Consider the following 21,149-nt stretch of genomic DNA (forward strand, 5'->3'; position numbering starts at 1 on the left):
GGAAAGACCGAGAGAATTGGGGTTGCTCAGCCTGACAAAGAAACTCCCAGGAGACCTTATTACAGCTTTTCAATATCTAAAGGAGGCTTATAAGAGAAATGGAGACTTTTTACCATAACATGTCATGATGGGACAAAGGGGCATGGCTTTTGGGGGAACTGACAGAGGGCAGGTTTGATTAGATATTAGGAGGAAATTCTTAACTGCGAGGGTGATGAAGCCCTGGCACAGGTTGCCCAGAGAAGCCATGGATGAACACTGCCCCACCCATGGAAGTGTTCAAGGCTGGGTTGGATGTGGCTTGGAACAATCCAGTCTAAGATGCCTCTGGCAAGGGTTTAGAACAAGATGATCTTTAAGGTCCCTTCCAACCAATCCATTCTGTGATCCTCAGACAATGATTTGGACTTTTTAAAGGTATCTCTTTTTTCCTAAAGACATGCAACTCCAAAGCCTCGTAGGGAAGTTCAATGGGGCAGGGGATCCCCAGCCTGAGTGCCAAGAATGGGGCTGGGGGAAGCTGAAGTCTAAACATCAGGCCAAGGTGTGGGTTCTTATGTATTGGTATAATACAGAACACATTTCAAAAGATGAATGAATCATTTTTGCCAATGAATTTAATTATTGAACACTACCTCTCTGCAAACTATTCATGAACAGATGACAACTTTCTCTAATTTAATCATTAGTCCTAATTATTCACTCCATCTCTCCTATTAATAACGTGCAGGCAGCAGATTGACAGTAAACAACTCCATGCAATTATTTTGCTCAGTGAAGTCTGAAACAGAAGCAGTGCCAGGTATTTCTGATGGGGCACAGATTGCATGGCACATCCCTGCTTAGCCACCACGTGGCTATGAAATTGTAGAATTGCATTTCTGGTGTGAATGCCCCCGTTTGCAAAAGGAATACGTGCCAAAAAGCTGCTGGTTCCCAGACTCAAAGGCATTTGTTTGAATATCATTGAACAGTGAATACAAAGCAGAACCAAAGCAAATATATTTTACAGAGCTCAATAAATCATCAGTCTCAACTTTGCAGGAAACAGCTTTCTCTAGGTCCACAGCGTATCTGTATATTGACAATGAGAAAATTTCCCACCTGAAACTAGGAGTGATTTATTGCAAGGGTACACACAGAGTATCCAATATCTAATTAGCATGATGTCCATTAGCTATATCACATTGCTTTTCTTCACACCGTAATCTGAACATAATCAGGCACCTGAGCTGTATTTGCAGCCTTCTGCCTTTCTTCCCTTGTTACCTGGGAAAGGATCCTGGACAACACCAAACCACCAGTAAGTTACTTAAGGCTTAATGGTTTTAAGGGCATTTGAGGCTGTAGCCCTAGATATCACCTTTAGCAGGGAATAGAAATAGGAATCTCCTTTATGCACATCGAAATCTAAATTTAAAGCCTTAAAGCAGGCAAAAATTGACTGCTTCCAAACATGCATTCATCCCCTGGAAGGGGCAGCTGCGGCATTAACTCCAGACAAAAATCCCTGCTAGAGGAAACATATTGACTTCTGATGGGGAAACCTCCTGTCTTGGTTTTAAATTCACTCAACATGCAGAGTTTATTCAATTATCAGCTGTCTATAAACTGAAATGTGGCTTCACTCCAAATATCATCTGGGCAGGGGAGATGATGAGAACCAGGTTAACCCTTTGTTTACCTCCTAAGTAGACTGAAGGTGGGCAGCACGATGGCACTGAACCATTTGACATACATCCATCATGCACCTCCAAGGTTAAAGCTTTTGGCTCAGTCCCTCTCACACAGAAAGCGCTTTGACACTGGCTATGCCTAGGAGGGCAGGTGGAAAAAAAAATCTGTATGGTGTGGTACCCAATGGGAGGATGCTCTGTTCACAAGCCCCTTTTTGTAAGGGGACCCCATGCAGTACAAAGGACTCTCTGTCCTCAAGGGGAGACCCAGGGCTGTAAAAACAAAGAGAGACACCGGGAAAGCGTCTGGTTCATTATTCCCCTCTGAAAAGCCCTCCAGCTTTTTAAAGGAAGTCTATGGCTATGAGTGGGGTGTGAATTAAAACTGAGATTCATTGGAAGCGGCAAAGGGGAAAGCTGGCAAGATTTAAATCCTCACCAAATGCCTTGGGAAGCATGGAGGGTTTTGGGCTGGCAGCCGGGTCCACATGCCAGCACATGGGGCTCCTGGGAGAGGTCAGAGCCGCAGCAGTATAGAATACTTTGCTCCTCTAGGATGCATTTGAAACACTTGAGGGGCACCACGCCCATAGAGGTTCCTTTAATGCCACTGGTTTGGCTGGGGCTGTACAGCCATGCTCACAGTTCGCTCTGGAGAGCAGCAGGATGCTGGATAGAAAGAAAGCACCAACCAGCACCGTTTTTTGAGTGCTGCTCGAAGTCTAATTTCAGCCATAAATACAATTTCTGCTGGAGTAGGAAGGTCATACTGTATTTGGGATGTTTAAGCCCAAACCTGCTGCTTTCTGGGAATCCCTTCTGTGTTACACTGCTCTGATTCAAAGCTCACAGCACCATCCTTGCCTCTTACTGCTGGCTGGAAAATTCCTGCAAAGAGAGATTTGCTCTCGAGGGAACCGGGGAGCAGAGCCCTTCCCGGCAGCAGGCAGAGATGGGAAGCTGCATCTGTCCCCTGCGAGAGGGACGGTAAATGGCCTCCTGCCTTTGCCATTACCTCGCAGAGATGAGTCTGAGAAGCAGCCGGCTGCAATAACCGGGTACGGAGCATCTTCACCTGGACTGAGCTTGCCCTCTGATGGCAAGCGCTGGTACTGAGAAGCAGCGTCTCTCTCAAAACCATGTCTTCTCTGCTCCAGCTAATCGCCCCGATGCTAAACCAGCATGTTAGAGTGCTGCTGCCATGAAGGCACCCTCAGCTTCTGCGCTGAAGATTGTCCCAATGAAGGCAGCTTCTCCTTGGCCCAGACAGCCCAAATTGTGCCTTGCCTCACACAGGGCTGGGGGACAGGGGTGGCAGAGGCCAAATGAGGCAGTGCACAGATGTTGCAGCAGCTCAAAGCGGGTAAGAAAGCCACAGAAAAAAATTTTAAGGACAAGTTTAAAAAAGAAACAAAGAAACATAAAGGAAAAGAAACTCATATGAAGACAGGCTGGGAGAGCTAGGGGTGTCCAGCCTAAAGAAGAGAAGACTTCAGAAAGACCCTAGAGCCCCTTCCAGTGCCTAAAGGGCCTGCAAGAGAGCTGGAGAGGGACTTTGAAAAGGGGTCTGGAGTGGCAGGGCAAGAGGAAATGGCTTCACACAGACAGAGGGCAGGTTTAAATGGGAATTAGGAAGAAATGCTTCCCTATGAGGATGGTGAGGCACTAGAACAGGTTGCCCAGAGAAGCAATCATTGCCCCATCCCTGGAAGTGTTCAAGGCCAGGTTGGAAGAGGCTTGGAAGAAACTGGTCTAATGAAAGTTGTCTCTGCCTATAGCAGAGGGTTGGAACTAGATAATCTTTAGGGTCCCATTCAGCCCAAACCATTCTAGGATTCTATGACCTTCTACCAGCCATCTACAGCTTACCCAAAACCAATAACTGACTCTAACAACCAAGCTGACTCTTTTAGGGGGGAGAATGGGGGATGGGGGGGTCTCGCAACACTCGTCTCTGTCACCTGCCATCCACCCAGCCTAGCAAAGAGACAGCAGACAGGGGAAGCAGCCAAGGAACCGAGGGCTGCCCCATGCAGGGAACAAGCCAGGAGCCTAGGGTAACCCCAGCAGAGCAGGGCACTCATCAAGAAGGGTCCAGCCTGAGCACAGCAGGGAGGGCTGGATTCTGGTAATAGCGTCCACCAGCTCTCAGACACAGCAGAGTAGTCAGGTCCTAGGCCCATACAGAGGCAGCAGAAGATGAGGCAGGACTGGAAACCAGCTACCTACAGCAGAGGCACCAGGGCCCACCCATAGAGAGGGGTAGGCATAATCACCCTACATCCCAAGCAAGACAAAACGTCCTGGGATGACCTTAAATACAGTGCCTGGGCCAACTGCCAAAGGAGTGTGCATGGAGGTCCCAGGTGAGGCAGTTCAAGTCAATCAACACTTTTTGGTGCCCTCAAGGTCCTGACACCCAGCATGATGCTGCCTCTCCTCTATTTCTCTGCTGAAAGAGAAGAGCTGTGGTTGCCCCAAGCCTGGGAGTGTTCATGGCCAGATTGGATGGGGCTTGGAGCAACCTGGTCTAGTGGAAGGTATCCCTGCCCGTGGAAAGGGGGACTGGATGATCATTAAAGTCGCTTCCAATACAAACCATTCCGTGGTTCTATGACTTTTGCCTTCCATGACATAAAGGAGGGCGCTTTCAGAGATAGCAGGATGTGCTCATATGTAAAGACCCAAATGCAGTCCACCAAATTGACTAATTTCATACTATAAGGGCACATAACTACATCAATGTCATCATATTCTGTGGGAGAGAAATCTGCCTAGAAATAGATATCCAATTAATCTTTATTAAAATGATTATTTTAGTTAGACAAGGAGTTAATTTGGTCATAGTTGTATTTAGACATGGTGTATTAGCTGACTGGGAGTGACAACAGGGCCTGAGTGTGGCCAGATTTGGGAGGTGTCAATGGGAGCAGGTAAGGAACAGCTGAGCCTTGCCCCTGCACTGTGTGAGAACCAGAGTTTGGCAGAGCTTCAGCATCCCAAGACAGACCAAGGGTTGCACAAACTGAGTCTGGGTCAAGCCTGTGTGTGTGTGTGAGAAACCATCTCTATGCTTATTATGAGCAGAGAGTTTAGTTAATATTTGCCTAGAAAACCTACTCTTAATACAAGGTCAAACTCTCTCGGAGCAAAAGGATGTGCAGTAAGGGAACCTTCACTCTACCCCTGGACACATCCGTTACAGTGTGGTGTCTAACAATAAGATGGTATCGTATTTTTTCCCCTGTAAAGGGAATTTCATTATTTTGAGCAGTGAATCAGGTATTTCTGCTCCTGTTAAGTCAGAAAGTTAAGTCAGAAGTTAAGTCAGGCTCCTCTGTAGCTTTGCTACAGCACACATATGTCAAAACAGCAGTTGCATGGACATTTCTCTTCATGTCTGTGTAGAGGCTTGACACTTTGAAGACAGTATTTCAGTATTGCTGAAGAATCACCAAATTATTTTAACCTCATTTGAGTTCAATCAAGTCCATTTTCTCTTCAGAAGACCAGAATGATGCAGCTGTTTGCAGTGCAAAGATCACACTTCTACCATATACTTATTTTTTTTTCTTTAAAAGATCTGAAATTTTTAAACACAACAGTAAATTTAAATATTTTATTTTTGCTGATTCTTCATTTCTGAGAGTGGTTAAACCATTTTTCTTAAAATCTCTATGTCAGCTTGGAGCTAGCCTTAGGCTGAGGCATCAAATTTCATTTTGCAAGTAGCAAAGGTGTTGTTGTAAAGCATTGAAAAAAAAATTTTTTTAAGAACTCTATATAATCTTAAATATAGATGTCTCTAAGCATCCTCCCTCCTAGTGCTACTTGCTTCTGCACTATTAAACTAGAAAAGAAATTAAAAAAATAACTAACCAATTCAGTCATCCACAGTTCCTGCTGTTGTCATATCCCAAGCAGCCTGAATTAACATATTTGTATATTTTAACAACAAAATAGTCTTTCACAGTCAAGTTTCAGGTGATGACCAGACATGTACCTAAATTTCTTTATAAGCAATTAGTTCCTACCCCTGTGCCAAAGCATGATCATTAGGTACATCATGCCCCCTCCTCCGGGCTCTTCCCTGTGGGGACATCTGCTGTGAGCAGGGAGCGCTGAGCTGTGTTCCTCCTTCCCCTCCAGATCCCCTCGTCTCTGTGTCTGACTGCAGGAATTGAAACTCAGAGAGTCATGTCCTGGTTTCTCCCAGTAAACTGGGGAAGGAGATACCTGATGGGTAGGAACAAGGTCTCCTGAGTAGTTTTGCTGCAGGTTCACTCCAGAAGTTGCTGACAGCCTAATTTTCAGATTTATGGAGCATTAAGAATTCCCATTGACTCTGTAACCAGGTGATGAATCTGTCTACGCTTCATTTTTCTCAGCTATGAAATGAGAGAAATGGCATTTCTATCACCAGTGAGCTGAGAGGTTAATGCAATGATTATTAATAAAGTTCTCTAATGACCTCTGGAGCAGCAATTCCCCAGCCAGGGTGGCAGTTTCTAGCAGGGTTTGCTGAGCTCCTGAATGGACTAACGGACCCAGTGGAAATTAGGTGACAGCAGCAGGCTCAGAAACGGAAGTAGAAGCAATTTTCCTAATGAGTCATCAACTGCCCGGAACGGAGCCGAAGCCTGGAGCTTGGGAGGTGACTGTCACCTCCCCCAGACATGTGGCCCATGTATCACTCCGTGTGGAAGAAGCCTCAGTCTCCGTGCAAGATGATCCAAGCAGAGCATCCTTAATGATTCCCGTGGCTATGCCGCCACCGAACATCATGGCTGCAGCTGCTTGTTGCGCAGGCAAATGGAACTGCATCTGTAAATGTTACAAACTTGGGGCTTAAGTATTAAGTAGGATTTATGTACCCAAAAGAGCAGAATCTTACACTGCTATTAAAGTTCATTCATCTGTAGACAGCACTTGCCTTCCTTTAATGCTGTGGGTAGTGCCTCTTCCCTATTTGCACAAGATCAGAAGTGATACTTTGCTGGGACATGGTCAATGATGGGCTTCAGAGGCTGGAAAATACAGAAAAGTAAGAGCAGTAAGTAAGTAACAGTCAATCTTACAAAATGTACATCGGTCGGAAATACCAGTTTCTTTGTGTAAAATAACCACTAAGGACTACAACTGGAGACAGCTTACCCCGAAGAAATGGATTTGTTTGCAGCCTAAGTTTCAGGCCACCTGGGAATGGGTGATGTTTGCTTTCCTCGCTGTGCTCCACACACCTTTGAAGGCAGACAGATGTATCTCCATTAAGAGTAAGTGAGGAAACATAGGCAATACTCAGGAAGCAGGATCCTATGAAAAGTGTGCTACATCAGAGAGCAGGTGTCTCCACACCAAGACTTTCCCCTCTGTCCTGAGCCCATTGTCAGTTGTGCTTCAGTGCAGGATTCTGGCCTGGAGGCAGAACAAAGGCACACTGCTGACTGGAGAAGTGAGAGAAACCTCTCACAGCTGATCTATCATGTTTCACTGCAGGACCCTGGCCATTGAGACTAATCACAGTGCTGTTGATACTTGGACTATATCAAATTAATTCTTAGAGCTCATTTTATGCTAACAAGGACTTAAAGATAACTGACAACTCACTCTTCCAGCTGTGGTGAACTTTAAAACCGGGAGATTTTATCCATATTCTTTTTCCTAACACAACACACAGGTATGTCCTGTAAGTAGCATCTAACCTTCTCTTAGGCTGCACACATGGATCATGGAACTGGTAATGCAAAGTAACCCCAGGAAAGAAATGTCTCCAGGAGCCAGAGGCTGCTCTGACTGTACCTGGGCAGTGAAACGAAGGTATTCACTTAGAGGGTCTCCAAGAGCTCATAATGATATCCTAAGGCTCAGGAATCATGGAGTTCTTCCTTAGAAAGTGCTGGGTGACACACTCATTGCCAGGGCTCCAGGTGGTAGGGGATGGCCAGTTATATGTAGGCAGAAGTGGGCATAGATTTGATCTTTAACAGCTTTTGCCTGTGTCTTTTTTCCTCCCAGAAGCACAGTCAGTAATGGCAACAGCAAGACATTTCAAGGATCAGCCAGTATTTCAGTTCGTGTGAAGCACAGGCTTATGCAATTGCCAATACTACTGCTTACTACATCTGAAAGTCCATTGTAGACACTCATCCACAAAGCTTTTAATCACACTGGAAGAAAAGGAAAGGATCCTTTCTCTTAGCAATAGGAAATATGATGCACACAGATACCAACAGCCAGGCTCTAAGAAAGGTCTAAATAACAGCAATTCTCTTTTGCTCCCACTGAAAATGGGGAATCACTACATTTCAATGACTTTATGGAGCTAGTCCTGAGACCTGCCAGTCAGAAAGCTATTTACAGAAAGCAGGGGAATCCAATGGCTAAAAATAAAATCCAAAACCAAACCAGAACACCAAAAAGAACCCCCAAAACAATATTAAAAATGTTTTTAATGACAGCAACAAAGAGTTAAATCATGGGAGTGACTCTAATGGCAGATGTCAGCTTGTAAAGGTGAGACTGCTGACCTAGATCTCACAGGGAAGCTGTCTTTGAATTTCCTGGCTTGAATTGAATGCCTCAGAAACATTTTCGGTTTTGCTGCCTGCCTTGGGGATTCTTCCCAACATGAGGGGTAAACACACAAGAGGCAATACCCAGTGGAACTGGAGCACCTTTGAGAGGGGAGGTCAGGAGGATCACTCTACAGGTCTAGCCCTTCAGCTGCATCTCCAGGGTAAATCCAGAGTTTTGCCATGTGCCCTCTGGGACACTTGTCATCCAGCATCCCTGCCACCCTGCTGCATGCCTGGGAGGTCTCCTGACCAATACTGCCTACCTGAAGCACCTTTTTTTTTCTCTCAGACCAGTTCTACCAGCTCCCATACTGGTTCTACAGCTCACTCTTCTGTCCCTACTGGGAGGAGTACTGCAGCGCTGATCTCTTTGGGTGTTTTCCCATACCTGGGTTTAGGATTACCCTCCTCAGGGAATGCCACAGTGTTTCACCAGCTGCCTCCTTAACTCTAGACAAGTAAAGCTGATTGCAGACAATACAGTTACTCAATGCAAAGCAGGCAATATGTTTCCATAGGTTGTTGAAAGAGAAATGAAAGGGAACAGCAGGTATCTCCGCAGTACTTCTGGCCAAGCTAAGGAGTTGACAAGTGCTGTGTTTCATGAACTTTTCAGTTTGGCTTGCATAAGGCTGGGTCTGGGGGCAAGATTTCTCATAACACTCAAAACATCTTTGGGGCATCCTTTATCAACACTTTATTAATTACCTTGTGCAGAAACTGGTCTGTCCTTGCTTCTGTAAAACTCAGGCCTGCTGTTGGGAAACAGGAATGCCCTGTGGTCCTCACCATTGGGATTCCCACCCACCCAGGTAGCAGAGAATAGGCTCAAGCCTGGGAAAAGCTATTTGCTCATCACCAGATATCTTTCACAGAATTGCTTAGGTTGGAAAATGTCTGCAAGATCATCAAGTCCAGCCTGTGACTGACCACCACCTTGCCACCCAGTCAAGAGCACTGAGTGCCACATCCAGTCATTTCTTGCACAGCTCCAGGGATGGTGACTCCACCACTGCCCTAGGCAGCCCGTTCTAATACTTAAAAACTCTTTTCATGAAGAAATTCTTCCTGATGTCCAATCTGAACTTCCTCTGGTCAGGTTAAGACCCTTTCCTCTTGTCCTATCCCTCGTTACCTGGGAGCAAAGCCCAATTCCCACGTGGCTTCAACCTCCTGTCAGGGAGTTATAGACAGTGATAAGGTCCCCCCTGAGCCTCCTTTTCTTCAGCATGAGCCCCCACAGCTCCCTTTAGCTGCTCCTCAGAGGACTTGTCCTCCAGCACCCTCCCCAGCTCCACTGCCCTTCTCTGGAGCCACTATAGCCCCTCTAAGTCATCCTTGCAGTGAGTGGCCCAGGATAGGACACAGCATGTGAGGTGTGGCTGCTGTCGACCAGCACTCTGTGGTCCTCCTCCACTAGGCCACTCCTCCTCCAGCCTGTCGCACTGCCTGGGATTGTCGTGACCCAAGTGCAAGACCCAGCACTTACTGAACCTCACATAATTGCCCTCAGTTCATGGATCCATTTCTTTCTGTGGGGCTGGACAGCACTTGACACTCAGGATAAAGCCCAGCATGCTTACAGCTGCCTTTTGGGGCACACATCTAAGGTGTAACTGCAGGTGAAGAACATCCTGTGAGACACAGATCAGCCCTGCCCTTCAGGGGACCTCTCTGTGGGGATTCAAGGTGCACAGGGAGGGTCTCTGTGTGACAGCCTGGCACATTCCTCTCTGAGGCCTGGCTGCCTTCCCCTCAGTGTTCTGAGGGAGATCCCAGAATCACAGACTCAGTTAGGCTGGAGAAGACCTGTGAGGTCATCGAGTCCAACCCATGATCCAACATCACCTTATCAACCAGACCACGGCACCGAGTAGCACGTCTAGGTTTTCCTTAAACACTTCCAGGGACAGTGACTGCACCGCCTGCCTGGGCAGTCCATTCCGATACATAACCACCCTTACCGTGAGGAAATTCCTCCCTATGTCCAGCCTGAACCTCCCCTGGTATAGCTTGAGACTGTGTCCTCTTGTCCTATGGCTGGTTGCCGGGGAGCAGAGCCCCACCCCGGCCCATCGGCCACAACATCTTGTCAGGTGGTCGTAGAGAGCGAGAAGGTCCCTCTGAGCCTCCCTTTCTCCAGGGTGAGCCTCCCCAGCCGCTCCTCAACAGACCTGCGCTTCAGCATTGTGCATCACTACATGTGCTATCAGGGGAAGCGGCTTCAGGTGGGGCTAGCAAGCTCCTGGCCGGCACCCCTCGCCCGGTCCCACGGCTCCGAGCCGGCTGAGGAACTGCGGCCGCTGCCGTGCAAGGGGAGCCCCAGGCTGCAGCATCCCCGCGGGTCCGTGAGGGCAGCGCCGCCCCGCCCCTTCCCGCCCCTTCCCGCCCCCAGGGGGCGCGGCCCCCCCGCGCACGCGCGGCCGCGCTGTCCGCCTGTCAATAAAGCTTGAACCAGCGCCGCGCCGGGGCCGCCGCTTTGCTGGTTTTTTCTTGGGGGGCTTTTTTTTGTTTGGTTTTTTTTCTTTAATTGTGTGGGGTTTTTTCTTTTCTTCCCCGCCCGCCCCCCTTTTTTTCTTTGAAGGAACTTTATTGTCCCCGCGGGCACGGGGATGCGCTGAGGCCGCTCCGCCTGGCCCGGCCCGGCCTCGGCATGTCGGGCAGCCGCCCGCCGCACCCCACCGCGCCGCCCGCCGCCACACCGGCCTCCTCCTCCTCTTCCTCCTCCTCATCCTCCTCCTCTTCGGCGGCCATGGCGCCCGGCTCGTCCTCCTCGGGCGGCGCGGCGGCGCGGCCCGTGCTGGTGGCGGCCGCCGTGTCGGGGTCGGGCGCGGGGCTGGCCCGGCTGGCGGCGGGGGCGGCGCGGCCCGGCGGCTCCTCCGCGGCGCCGGGGGGCGGCGGCAGGAAAAGGCCGCTGCTCACCCCTCTCTGCAACGGGCTTATCAACTCCTACGAGGACAAGAGCAACGACTTCGTGTGGTGAGCGCGATATATCGCCGGGGGAAGCCGGGGCGCCGCCATGCCGTCGGGAAGCTGGGGAGTGTGGAATAGCGGCGGGGGGAGGGAGCAGCGGGCAGCCCCTCCTGGCGCTGGAGCGGCTGCTGCCCTCCGGGGATTCGGGCTTTGGGGTGTTCCCTCTTTTGTGCCTCTCTCTGTCAGAAATAGTGTGGCCCGCAGGACTAGGGAAGTAATTGTCCCTCTGTAGTGGCCTCTGGTGAGGCCACACCTCCAGTGCTGTGTCCCGTTCCGGGCCCCTCAATCCAGGAAGGACATGGAGGTGTTGGAGCAGGTCCAGAGAAGGGCAGCGGAGCTGGGGAAGGGGCTGGAGCACCAGGACCAGCTGAGGGAGCAGGAGGAGAGGGGGTTAGCCTAAGGAGGAGAGGCAGCTTAAGGGGGACTTCATCGCTTTCTAGAACTCCCTGACAGGAGGTTGCAGCCAGGTGGGGATCAGACTTGTCTCTGACAGCTAGCAACAGGACAAGAGCACAGAGTGTTAAGCTGCGCCAGGGGAGGTTTAGGTTGGATGTTAGGAAGAATTTCTTCACAGAAGGCTTGATTATATATTGGAATGGGCTGCCCTGAGAGGTGGTGGAGTCACCAGTCCTGGCCATATTCAGGGAACAGCTGGACATAGCACTCAGTGCTCTGGTCTAGTTGACATGGTGGTATGGGATTATAGATTGGACTTGATGATCTCAGAAGTCTTTTCCTACCTAACTGATCCTGTGATTTTGTCTGGTTTTGGCCCTGTGTAGCAGCACTGCCTCTACCCTCTCCATTTTTAAGCAAAATCATGTTATTCCTGGCTGGTTCTTCCTTGAGTGCACCCAAGTTGCTGGAAAGGCCCTGCAGCACACGATGTTTCCTCACAGCATGCTGACAACAGAGCAACTGCCCTGTTTTCTTGGACAGTGTGACCTCGGAGCAGTCCAGAGCCCTCTGATCTTTGGAAGAGAATTCAGCAAAGGCTTTAGTGCCCCTCTGGATGGGACTCCGAGGAGCCCTCATGGTGGTTGATAGCTCCAGCAAAGCTGGCTTGGTTTGCCTGTGTAGCTTGAAAAGGTTAGCTAGTTTGAAACAGCAGTAAGTTTTGTGTCAGGCAGGCACCTAAAACCAGATGAGTAGGGAATTTCTTCCATGATGGGATAAAGGTTTTTCAGATGTTGTTCTTCTAACATCTAGCCAGAGCTGTACCTTATAGCTGGAAATCACCTTTCAGCCTAATTGGTAAACTAAGGCTCACTGTGATGTGGTGTGAGAGCTGTTGGTAATTTGCAGTTCTAAAGAGAATGCATTGCTGGTGGATTTCAAACCTCGCAACATAAGGAGTAGATTTGATTTTTGTAACTGGTTGGATGTGCTGAAGTGTGAGAACAGAAAGTAAGGTTAGATCTTTGCATCTGAGAAAGGCAAACAGGGAAAAGGTAGTGGGAAAAAGATCAAGTTGTAGAAGGGCCGTGTATGGAAAAGAAACAGTAAAAAAAAGATAAGTGGGCTGCAGCTTCCAAGATGATTTTGACAGCTTTAACTTAAGCTCTGACTTACAGGTGAGGACTGGATGTGAGGCATCTCCCACAGGACAGGTATTGTCTCAAAACCCTGTAGACTTAACTTTACAGCTTGTAAAGTGTTTAGTGGAGTTGATAGAAAATACCCTTCCTACTGAAGTGCAAACCTGAAGCTGCTAAGAAGTTAGTGGCAGAAAAAAAAGTAAATAGTTCTTAGTTCTTATTAGGAATAAGTAATAGGCAAAAATTACTGCTTGTTACTGTACTCAGTGGTTTGCTCAGTAGCAGAATGGGGATGAGAAGACAGCTGTAATCAGCTGATGCCCTGCTCTGGCTCTAGGCCATGTTAGGTGGATTTAAGAGCTCTTGGTAGTGTGAGCTCTGTTGCTCACAGGTTTTCTGGTCACGGGGTATGAACACAATTACAAGTGCCCATTCTCCTCTGTTCCCTTTACTCTTACACTCTGGCAGTAGTGCTTTGCTGGTGTGGCTCCCTGCCCTTTCTAGTCAGCTCTTATTTTCTATTTTGTTGTCTGTTGCAGAAATGAGGGTTTTGGAAAGGAAATCACATCCATAACCAGTTTGTAGACTTGAAGTATTTTAAGATGGTTCAAAAAGCTGAGTTTCTTGGTTCTTGTTTTTTTTCTACAGGTAAGAAATGTGCATGCTTCAAGGAGAACCTGTAATTAGCTGTTTTCTCCTCACTGAGAAGCACTACTGACTGAACAAGTGAGAGGAAAGAAATCAACTCAGTAGAAATCAGGGCAAAATGTCTTTTCTTGGTATTTACAAGAGCCACATTGGGCATATTGAAGTGCAGGTCAGAAGCTTTAAGAGCAGACAATGATTATAGTTAACTTGGGTTTTTCACTGCTGTGTATTTCTGTGGGTTAAAGGGCTTGTTAGTTATTACTGTTCTAGCTTCAAATTACAGTATATGGTTTTTTTATTTGAGTTAGCAATACAGTTGTACAGAAATAGGCTGAACTGGGCAGCTCCAGAGTTTTGTGCAATGTCCAAGAAGGCAGGTGTGTGTGTGTGTGTAAGTTTAAATAATTGATTTAAACAAGCTTTACATATCTCAGTGTGAGAAACAGAAGTTTCCCATATGCCCTTTTTGCCTCTGTAAGGACACATTCAAGATGTTGCCAGCTGCAGAGAGCACTTGGTAATTTTTCTGAACGTGAGCTGTGAGTTGCTGTTAGCCACAGCTGTAAACTCAGTGGTAGATTATGCCTGTACCAGATGGAAGGTGGGAAAGAGTAAGGAAGTTTGGGTGGGTTTTGAACATCAAGGTGCAGGGGGAAATTCCCTAAATAGTGTTAATATGTGCAACCTCCCTGGCTGTCTTCTGAAAATGCTGTCTCAAGTGAGGCAGAGGCTCTAAGGTAAACATTGGCATGTGTTGCTACTTTGGGTTGTGAAATGTTTAGCAAGTGTATGCTCAGGAGTTTGCAAGTCTGTCCTGTTTGTGGTGTATATTAGCTTCTGCCTGGAAATATGTAACTCCAGTCAGGAGTGCAAATGGGTCTGTCTTACTGGACAACTTCATTATAAAAGGGGAAACTTCATTTTTGCTGAATGCAGGATGCAGAATTTAAAGGCATTTTTGTGCTGTGTATCCAGGTGTCTTTCCACTTGCCTGGAAAGTGTCTGAAAGGGAATCCTCTAATCAGAGGATTTTCTCCTGCCCAGCAATGTAATTGCTTAGTTTTCCCAGGCCTTGTATTAGCCCTCCCAATTAGTGCTTGACTAAACCTCTTTAAAACCAGTTACTGTCTGCTTTGCTTCCTAGATGGAGTGGATCTTTCCTGTCTTCAGCGGCTGCTTCAGACCAGTCCTTGTTTCTGAGCTCTGGCACAAATAATATATGGAAGAGGGAGTGTTGCATGTTGATCTGGAAATGTGCACCCAACACCACAGCTCAGCTGTGGGAAGAGCTGTGTGCCACCTGGACTTGCAAGTTCATGGGTTTTTAAAACCAGTTCTTTCCTCAGGTTAATCCAGACATGGACTGAGTGTAGCTGTTCCCATGTTTGTGATCTGGAAAGCCATTTTAGTAAGGAATATTCCAAATTTGTCCTGAAGTCACAAACTAAAAGCACAGCAAGCTGTTTGCATACCATGGTACAAGGAGTCTTCCTGCCTGTTGTTTCATTAGAGCTTCATAGTGAGTAGATAGTAACAGCAGTGATCTTTAACCTGGACACTTTCCATGGGAAGGACAGAGCCTGCAGCAAGTCCTGGTCTCTGATTAGACCAGAAAGGAGCTGAATAGGAAGCAGGCACTATAATGAGTCTTGTTTGCTGTTGAAGTGTGTTTAAATTTCATAGTGACCACTTCAGCGAGGTGTTTGTGTAGCAGCAGGGTGACAGCACTCTTCAGAAGTTCCTGGAAAACTGGCAAAACTTAGTGCCATGAACTTGGTTAAAATTATGTTTAATATATTTGAGGTCTGTCCGTCAGAGAAAAAATGGTAAGCTTTTGCCATGGTGGATTAAAAAATACTGTTTATTAGATACTAATGCCTTATTTCCTAGAGATCAGTAACATTTTTGTCTTGCTGAAGTCGTCTGCATCCTTTTAACCTGCGTCTACTGCTTAAGACAAGTAGCAAATAAGCTACCTCATGTGTAGAAGCCTTGATTTCACCATACTTGTGCTTCCCTGTTTCAGTGTATACTGCAAACTGTAGTATGTCTCAAGTCCCCATCACTCCACTTCTTTCTTAACTTTCCCTCAGTATTAGATTAACTTCAAACAACTGGTGTGTAGCAACTTTCATCTGTTGCAGCCAGCTTGGCTTCAGTATGTATTAAAACATATCAATCTTGTTCCCACGTGTAAATCAGTGAGCGTTTTGGGGAAAACAGTTTTTAATGGAAACTTCAGGCTCTGTTGATGATGACCCTGGTACTGAATAGCTACATTTATTGGCTCTGAATTGCTTTTTCTCAACTGTTTTGGCTCTGCCTCGTCTCTTATCAAGCTGGTATGAAGAAGTAGTTTGGGAACAGTGATCTTGTGTGACTGTCCTATTAGGAAGTAATCTTCCTATTTTAGTTCTAATGTGTGATGTTCTCCTGCAGACAGAGAAGCATTACAGCCTTGTTGATTGCTGCAGGGTATTAGGAGCATCCTTGAAGGATCACATCTGGCCCTGTGGGGAATAGCAGTTTCTAGCATGACACACAGCATATACATCAGTTATACAGCATGACTAGAAGAAGGTGAAGAAGTTAAACCATTCATCACCAGTGCCAGTGGGGAGAAACCACCCTCAAATACTCATCTAACCATAACTCTTTGACTTCCTCTTTTAAAGGCCAGCTAATAGAATTCAAAGATGCCTAATTCTCCTGCTCATAATCCACCCATGTTGGCTGAGTTTGGTCATAATTTATTCTGGCTAAACAGTGCCTTGAAACTAAATAACTTGAAAAAACTGACTTGAGCTCCTGAAGTTGGTGCTGCTCGAAACAAGTGATGTGTAGAAAAAGGTCTGTCAGAGAGAGGCGTGCGTATTAATTATTTTTGAGGCTTCTTTTGAGATGGCTCAGTTGGTTCAGAGTGTAGCATTCTCATTTGATCTGTTTGCCTTTACATTGTGTTTATACACAACAGTTTGGTGGAATAATTAAGACAGCCTGGCTTGTATGTTAGGCTGGACAGACCTTTCACAGCAGCCGTGTCTTCTGGTGTGGTGATTCAGAGGTGGGGCTTCCTTTAGCCGGGGCCACAGTTTCCCCTCTATGGGTTTAATAAGTATTTTAGAGGTGTTTCCTCCCTCCTGTTTTTGTAACATTTGTTTCCTAATGGGATAACAAATGTTAGTATACTGTAAAATGGGTTACAGAATGGGAGAATGACTTCTTGTGGAGGTGCTCCCCTCCCCTGCTCAAAGCATTGCTTTTTTCAGTCTGGTCTGGGTTTTGGGTTTTGGATGCAAAAAAAATTCCTGCTTTGCAGAAGTTGTTAACAGTTTATTAACAGCTCATTCGGTGAGAACTGTCTTGTTGGCAGAAGGTGGGAGGAGGCTGTTTCTGAAGAAAACAAATGCTGGCGATAGCCTCTCTGAACTGAGATTGGTGTGGACTTGCGGGAGTGAGAGGAGAGCATTTAGATCTCTGTCAGGGATTGAAAACAAGGTGAAACTTGTGACACCGCTGATCCGTGTGTTATATGCAGAATTATAATGTTGCTGTCCATGGCATCTCGCTGGGTAGCTGGCCAAGACCTGGAGATGAGTATGTATGGGACAGCATATCTCACCACATATCAGGGAGAGCAGCCATAGGAGTCACTGGAAGTATGATGGACGCAGCTTTCCTCTGCTTTCATTTGTGTTTCATTTTCCTTTCAAACATGTCACAGACACTTGATGAGCCAGACTTCTTCCACTACCCATCTCACTGGATTCCTGTCTCTTGTCATGCTCAGGTTCCTGTGGAGCACTGCTTGCTTGCACAGCCTTCTCTTCCAGTCCCTGCTTGGTTCTTGGCAATCCCTCCCAGAGAGCTGGCTGTACCTTGGCCTCTAACTAGTTGCTCTACCTCTGTCATCTTTGACTTTACATCACCTGCTGCCTGTTGGTTTCATCCTGCTCTTGTGCAGCCTCAGTCATGGCAGCGTTCTACAGGCACACCCCTTCCACCCGCTTATTAGTCTTATTCTCATGGCATCGTTACTCTTTCTGATCTGCTCTGCCTCTTTGCATTACTTTTTAAAACTATAGATAGCTATTGGCTGAAAAAAGTGAAGCAGATGCTAGTTTTGGTATCATGTATAAATAAGTTGTCTATTCATGTAAAAAAAAAATCAGGGTTTTTTACATTTTGTTTGAGAACTAGTACAGATAGAAGGTTTTTCTGCAGCCTTGCTTGTTGAAGATTTTCTGGCTTTGTTTGGGTTGTCTGCCGGTGTTAAAAGCTTAAGAGTGAACACTTACCTATTTTCTAATTGTAGCAAACTGCAGTATCATCCAGAGTTCAAAGAACTGTTGATTGCCCTTTTGATCTTTATACTGTTTGGTTGCTGTTGCACTAGTGTGCCCTTTCATTTTACATACAGAAAATTATTACCAAAGCATAACTCCGTGGCTGCTTTGAATTATTAATACTTTCCTTCATATTTTAGCAAAAAAATACATGTTTCTGATTTTTTTTTGTTCTTTTTTGTTTTGTTTTCAGCCCCATCTGTTTTGATATGATTGAAGAAGCCTACATGACGAAATGTGGACACAGCTTCTGGTAATATTTGGTTTCTTGTATTGCATAAAATGTCTACCTCTTATGGCATGTGCAGACAGGTGTTGCTGTGATTCCCTTTCCTTCTGAGTTTCTTTTCTGTCTTGTCTATACACTGAAGAAAGAGGCTGAAATAAAATTTTAGAAGATGGGTACCTGTTAGATTAAAAAAAAACCCTAAGTGTCTTAAATAGTGTCGTGCCCCCATATTTTCTCTGTAAAGAAATAAAATGTTCATGAACTGCTGGGAACACCCAGTACCCAGAGTCAGAACAGTTTGTTAGTTTACCTTTATTGGCATCACCTCTATAGATAGAGGTGTTGAGAGCAATTGTTGGCAGCTCCTCCTTGCCTTTGTGCAAGACTGTGCACAGTTTGAAGTGGTTTGTACATTGTATATTGCAATTATTTTAAACCTTGTAAGAGAGGATATGCTTCAGGTTTTGCTGTTATATTGAATTGGCCTGGCCTCACTTATTTTTCAGTGTGTTATCTCTGGCTGTCATGAGGAGCAAACGTTTCATGAAGAAGTGCAAGAACCCTCCTGGTGCATTTCTAGAACTACCTGCTGCTCCTCCTTTCCTCTAGGGGGATTGGTATAAATGATGTCCTATAGTGTCCTGTCTATATTATATACTCTTATGGTTCTGCTAATTAGAAATAAACCCTATAAGAAGTAATATTATAGTAGTATAAAGTACTTCATCAAGCAGCAGATTCAGTTAACTTCCAGAAGTGTTTTGACTTGCAACAGGTGAGATGACAGCCTGTTTTGTGCCCTCTGTGGTAACACTTCATCGTTGTGACCTGTAACCTTTTAGAAGTCCAAGATGAGAAACACTGAACTATCTTTGTTTAGAAGGAGTGGAGCAATGTTACCACCTGGTGTCTCCATCAGGAGCTGACATCCAGCAGGTTCTTAGTGAGATGCTTAAACCTGATGCTAAAGTGCATCTCCTCATTCCTCTGTCCCTCAGCTCAAGAGAGAGCCCCTCGGAAGTCACTGATCGTGAGAAAAGCAGCCAGGAGTGGGGGGAAATATCAGGAGTAGGTGAAGATGTTTCCTCTGCTCAATTACCTAAAATGCTTTAATTGTCGATTGCTAAGTATTTGGCTAATCTATAAGACTTGCTTCTGAATAATTTAATCTGTTTGCTACCTCTGCCTGTGGAAGTGGCGGGGGAGCAGGGAGTGAATTTGAGATGAAATTGTGGCTGAAGTATCCACATTGCAGTAATCCTCAGGGAAATAAGAGTGGAGTACTTAACTACTTTTTGTAATCCTTGCCAGAAAACTTTGCTGTCTTTCTTCTGTAGCACACTCTGAGTTCAAATACTGGAACATTTTGACTGCACTGTAGGTTCTTGGCAACACAACTGTTAGCTGGCAACACAAACAGTGCGCATTGTCTAAGGTTGTTATTATTTACCTTGTACTTAGGTTTTGTTCCTTTGTGTGGGTTCACTTGTTTTGTTTCTTGTTTATGTTTTTGAACAGCTATAAATGTATTCACCAGAGCCTGGAGGACAATAACAGATGTCCCAAATGCAACTATGTTGTGGACAACATAGATCATCTTTATCCCAACTTCTTAGGTGAGCTTTAGGCCTCTTTGCATGACAAACATCTTCGTTGTTAAGGAAGGCAGGCACTTGTAAATTTGTCCTGTAAATTGCAGTTGTCTGGATGTTGAAAACAAAATCCCAATATCAGCCCTATGGTTGTCATTTTTATATGAAGAAATAGAGGTTAGTAGTATAAATCATTAATACTGCACTGCCTCCAGCAGTTCTGTGTGCTGAGTTATAGCAGTGAGATTAACTTGCTGCTGTTTCCAAACTATGAAAAGCAAAGCTGTTTTTCTTATGGCCAGAGATGTGAATCTCTCTTTACTTTTGTTTTCTTGCACTCTCGTCTGCCCAATAATAAAGAACATGCCCTGTTGACAAAGCTTGGACACTGAAAGGATGGAGGCTGTATTAGAGACTGTGCTAATTTGGCTGCTATAGTGAGGCCCATATGATGGATGTATGTGTAAATCAGATACAGAGAAAAGATCCGTACACATATCTATATGCAATCCTAATTGCTCTTCTTACAGAGGGAGGAAATGTTGCTAGGTGGAAATACAGTTCAAAACTTAACTTTGTGGAGAAAAGATTGAAGGAAACACATTGCAGTGTGAAATACCAAAGTAAAGCAAATTTTGATTTCATGTGCTGAGATAGCCATTTAATAATTAATAATAAAGGGATGAAAAGCCATAGTAGCCAAGGAATGCTTCAGAAATGGGCATCCTGATTTAGACAGAATCACGTGCTGGAGATGGTGCTGAGGCAGGTCTTAGAGTACATGTTGGGCCAAAGAGTGTTTCCATACCCCTGTGTCCAGGAATTTGAGGTACGTGTTGGAGGAGGAAGAACTTGTGTGCAGAGGGTTGAAGTTATCTTTCTCTTTGCACCATTTGCTAGATTGGTGTAAAATTAAATTACAGCAAAAATAGGTCTTTAAAAATGCATGTAGTAATTCAAGGGAGAAGTTGTTCTATTCAGCTGTATGGGTTTATTTGGCCTATAATAGAACATTACCTTATTTATCTCCTTCATGCTCTTCTCTACTATACTTTTGCCTCAGAGTTGAAAAACTTTCTCAAGGAGCCATGGGTGTTTGGAAAAAGGAACTGAATCAGTTTGGAGAATGTGTAGGCCTTGTATTTGTTGATGATTTTTAAAAAATCTTTATATATGTTTCCAAAAGATCCACCAAGGAATAAATTGGTAAGGAAAAAAGTGCAGATATCTTCTACTGTTTTAATTACTGATAATCATCTTACTGTGGAATTAATAACTAAAGTAATAATATTGAGGTAGAATCTTTCATACTTGTTTGGTGAGCTTTAAAATCCATGTCTTTGACATCTCATTTATCTTTTTTAGTTAATGAATTAATTCTTAAACAGAAGCAAAGATCTGAGGAGAAAAGACTCAAACTGGACCATTCAGTGAGTAGCACCGTATGTTCCAACTTTTTTACTTTATATTTCTTTAATGGTTTGGTGCAGCAATTGTCATGATGTGACTTAACTGACAAGAGATTGCACTGTTGAGCTGCTGCTTTAACTTGCTTTAAGAGGGAATAATGCC

The 21,149-nt window shown here is 45.5% G+C and overlaps 1 protein-coding gene across 2 annotated transcripts in view; it reads left to right on the top strand.

Moving 5' to 3' along the window:
* The first annotated feature begins 10,656 nt into the window (after nt 1-10,656).
* The window catches only part of COP1 (COP1 E3 ubiquitin ligase), a 124,241-nt gene continuing 113,748 nt past the window's right edge, over nt 10,657-21,149 (top strand). The window contains exons 1-4 of one of the 2 annotated variants that reach the window (XM_085068642.1): nt 10,657-11,230; nt 17,950-18,009; nt 19,504-19,601; nt 20,943-21,019. In XM_085068642.1, the coding sequence (XP_084924768.1) occupies nt 10,905-11,230; nt 17,950-18,009; nt 19,504-19,601; nt 20,943-21,019 (561 nt within the window). In that variant the 5' untranslated portion in view covers nt 10,657-10,904. The remainder of the gene's footprint in view (nt 11,231-17,949; nt 18,010-19,503; nt 19,602-20,942; nt 21,020-21,149) is intronic. The other variant, XM_085068644.1, reaches the window with a different exon arrangement.

This window comes from Lichenostomus cassidix, chromosome 8, assembly GCF_008360975.1.
Source record: "Lichenostomus cassidix isolate B80296 chromosome 8, HeHo_3.0, whole genome shotgun sequence".
Taxonomy (NCBI): Eukaryota; Metazoa; Chordata; class Aves; order Passeriformes; family Meliphagidae; genus Lichenostomus; species Lichenostomus cassidix.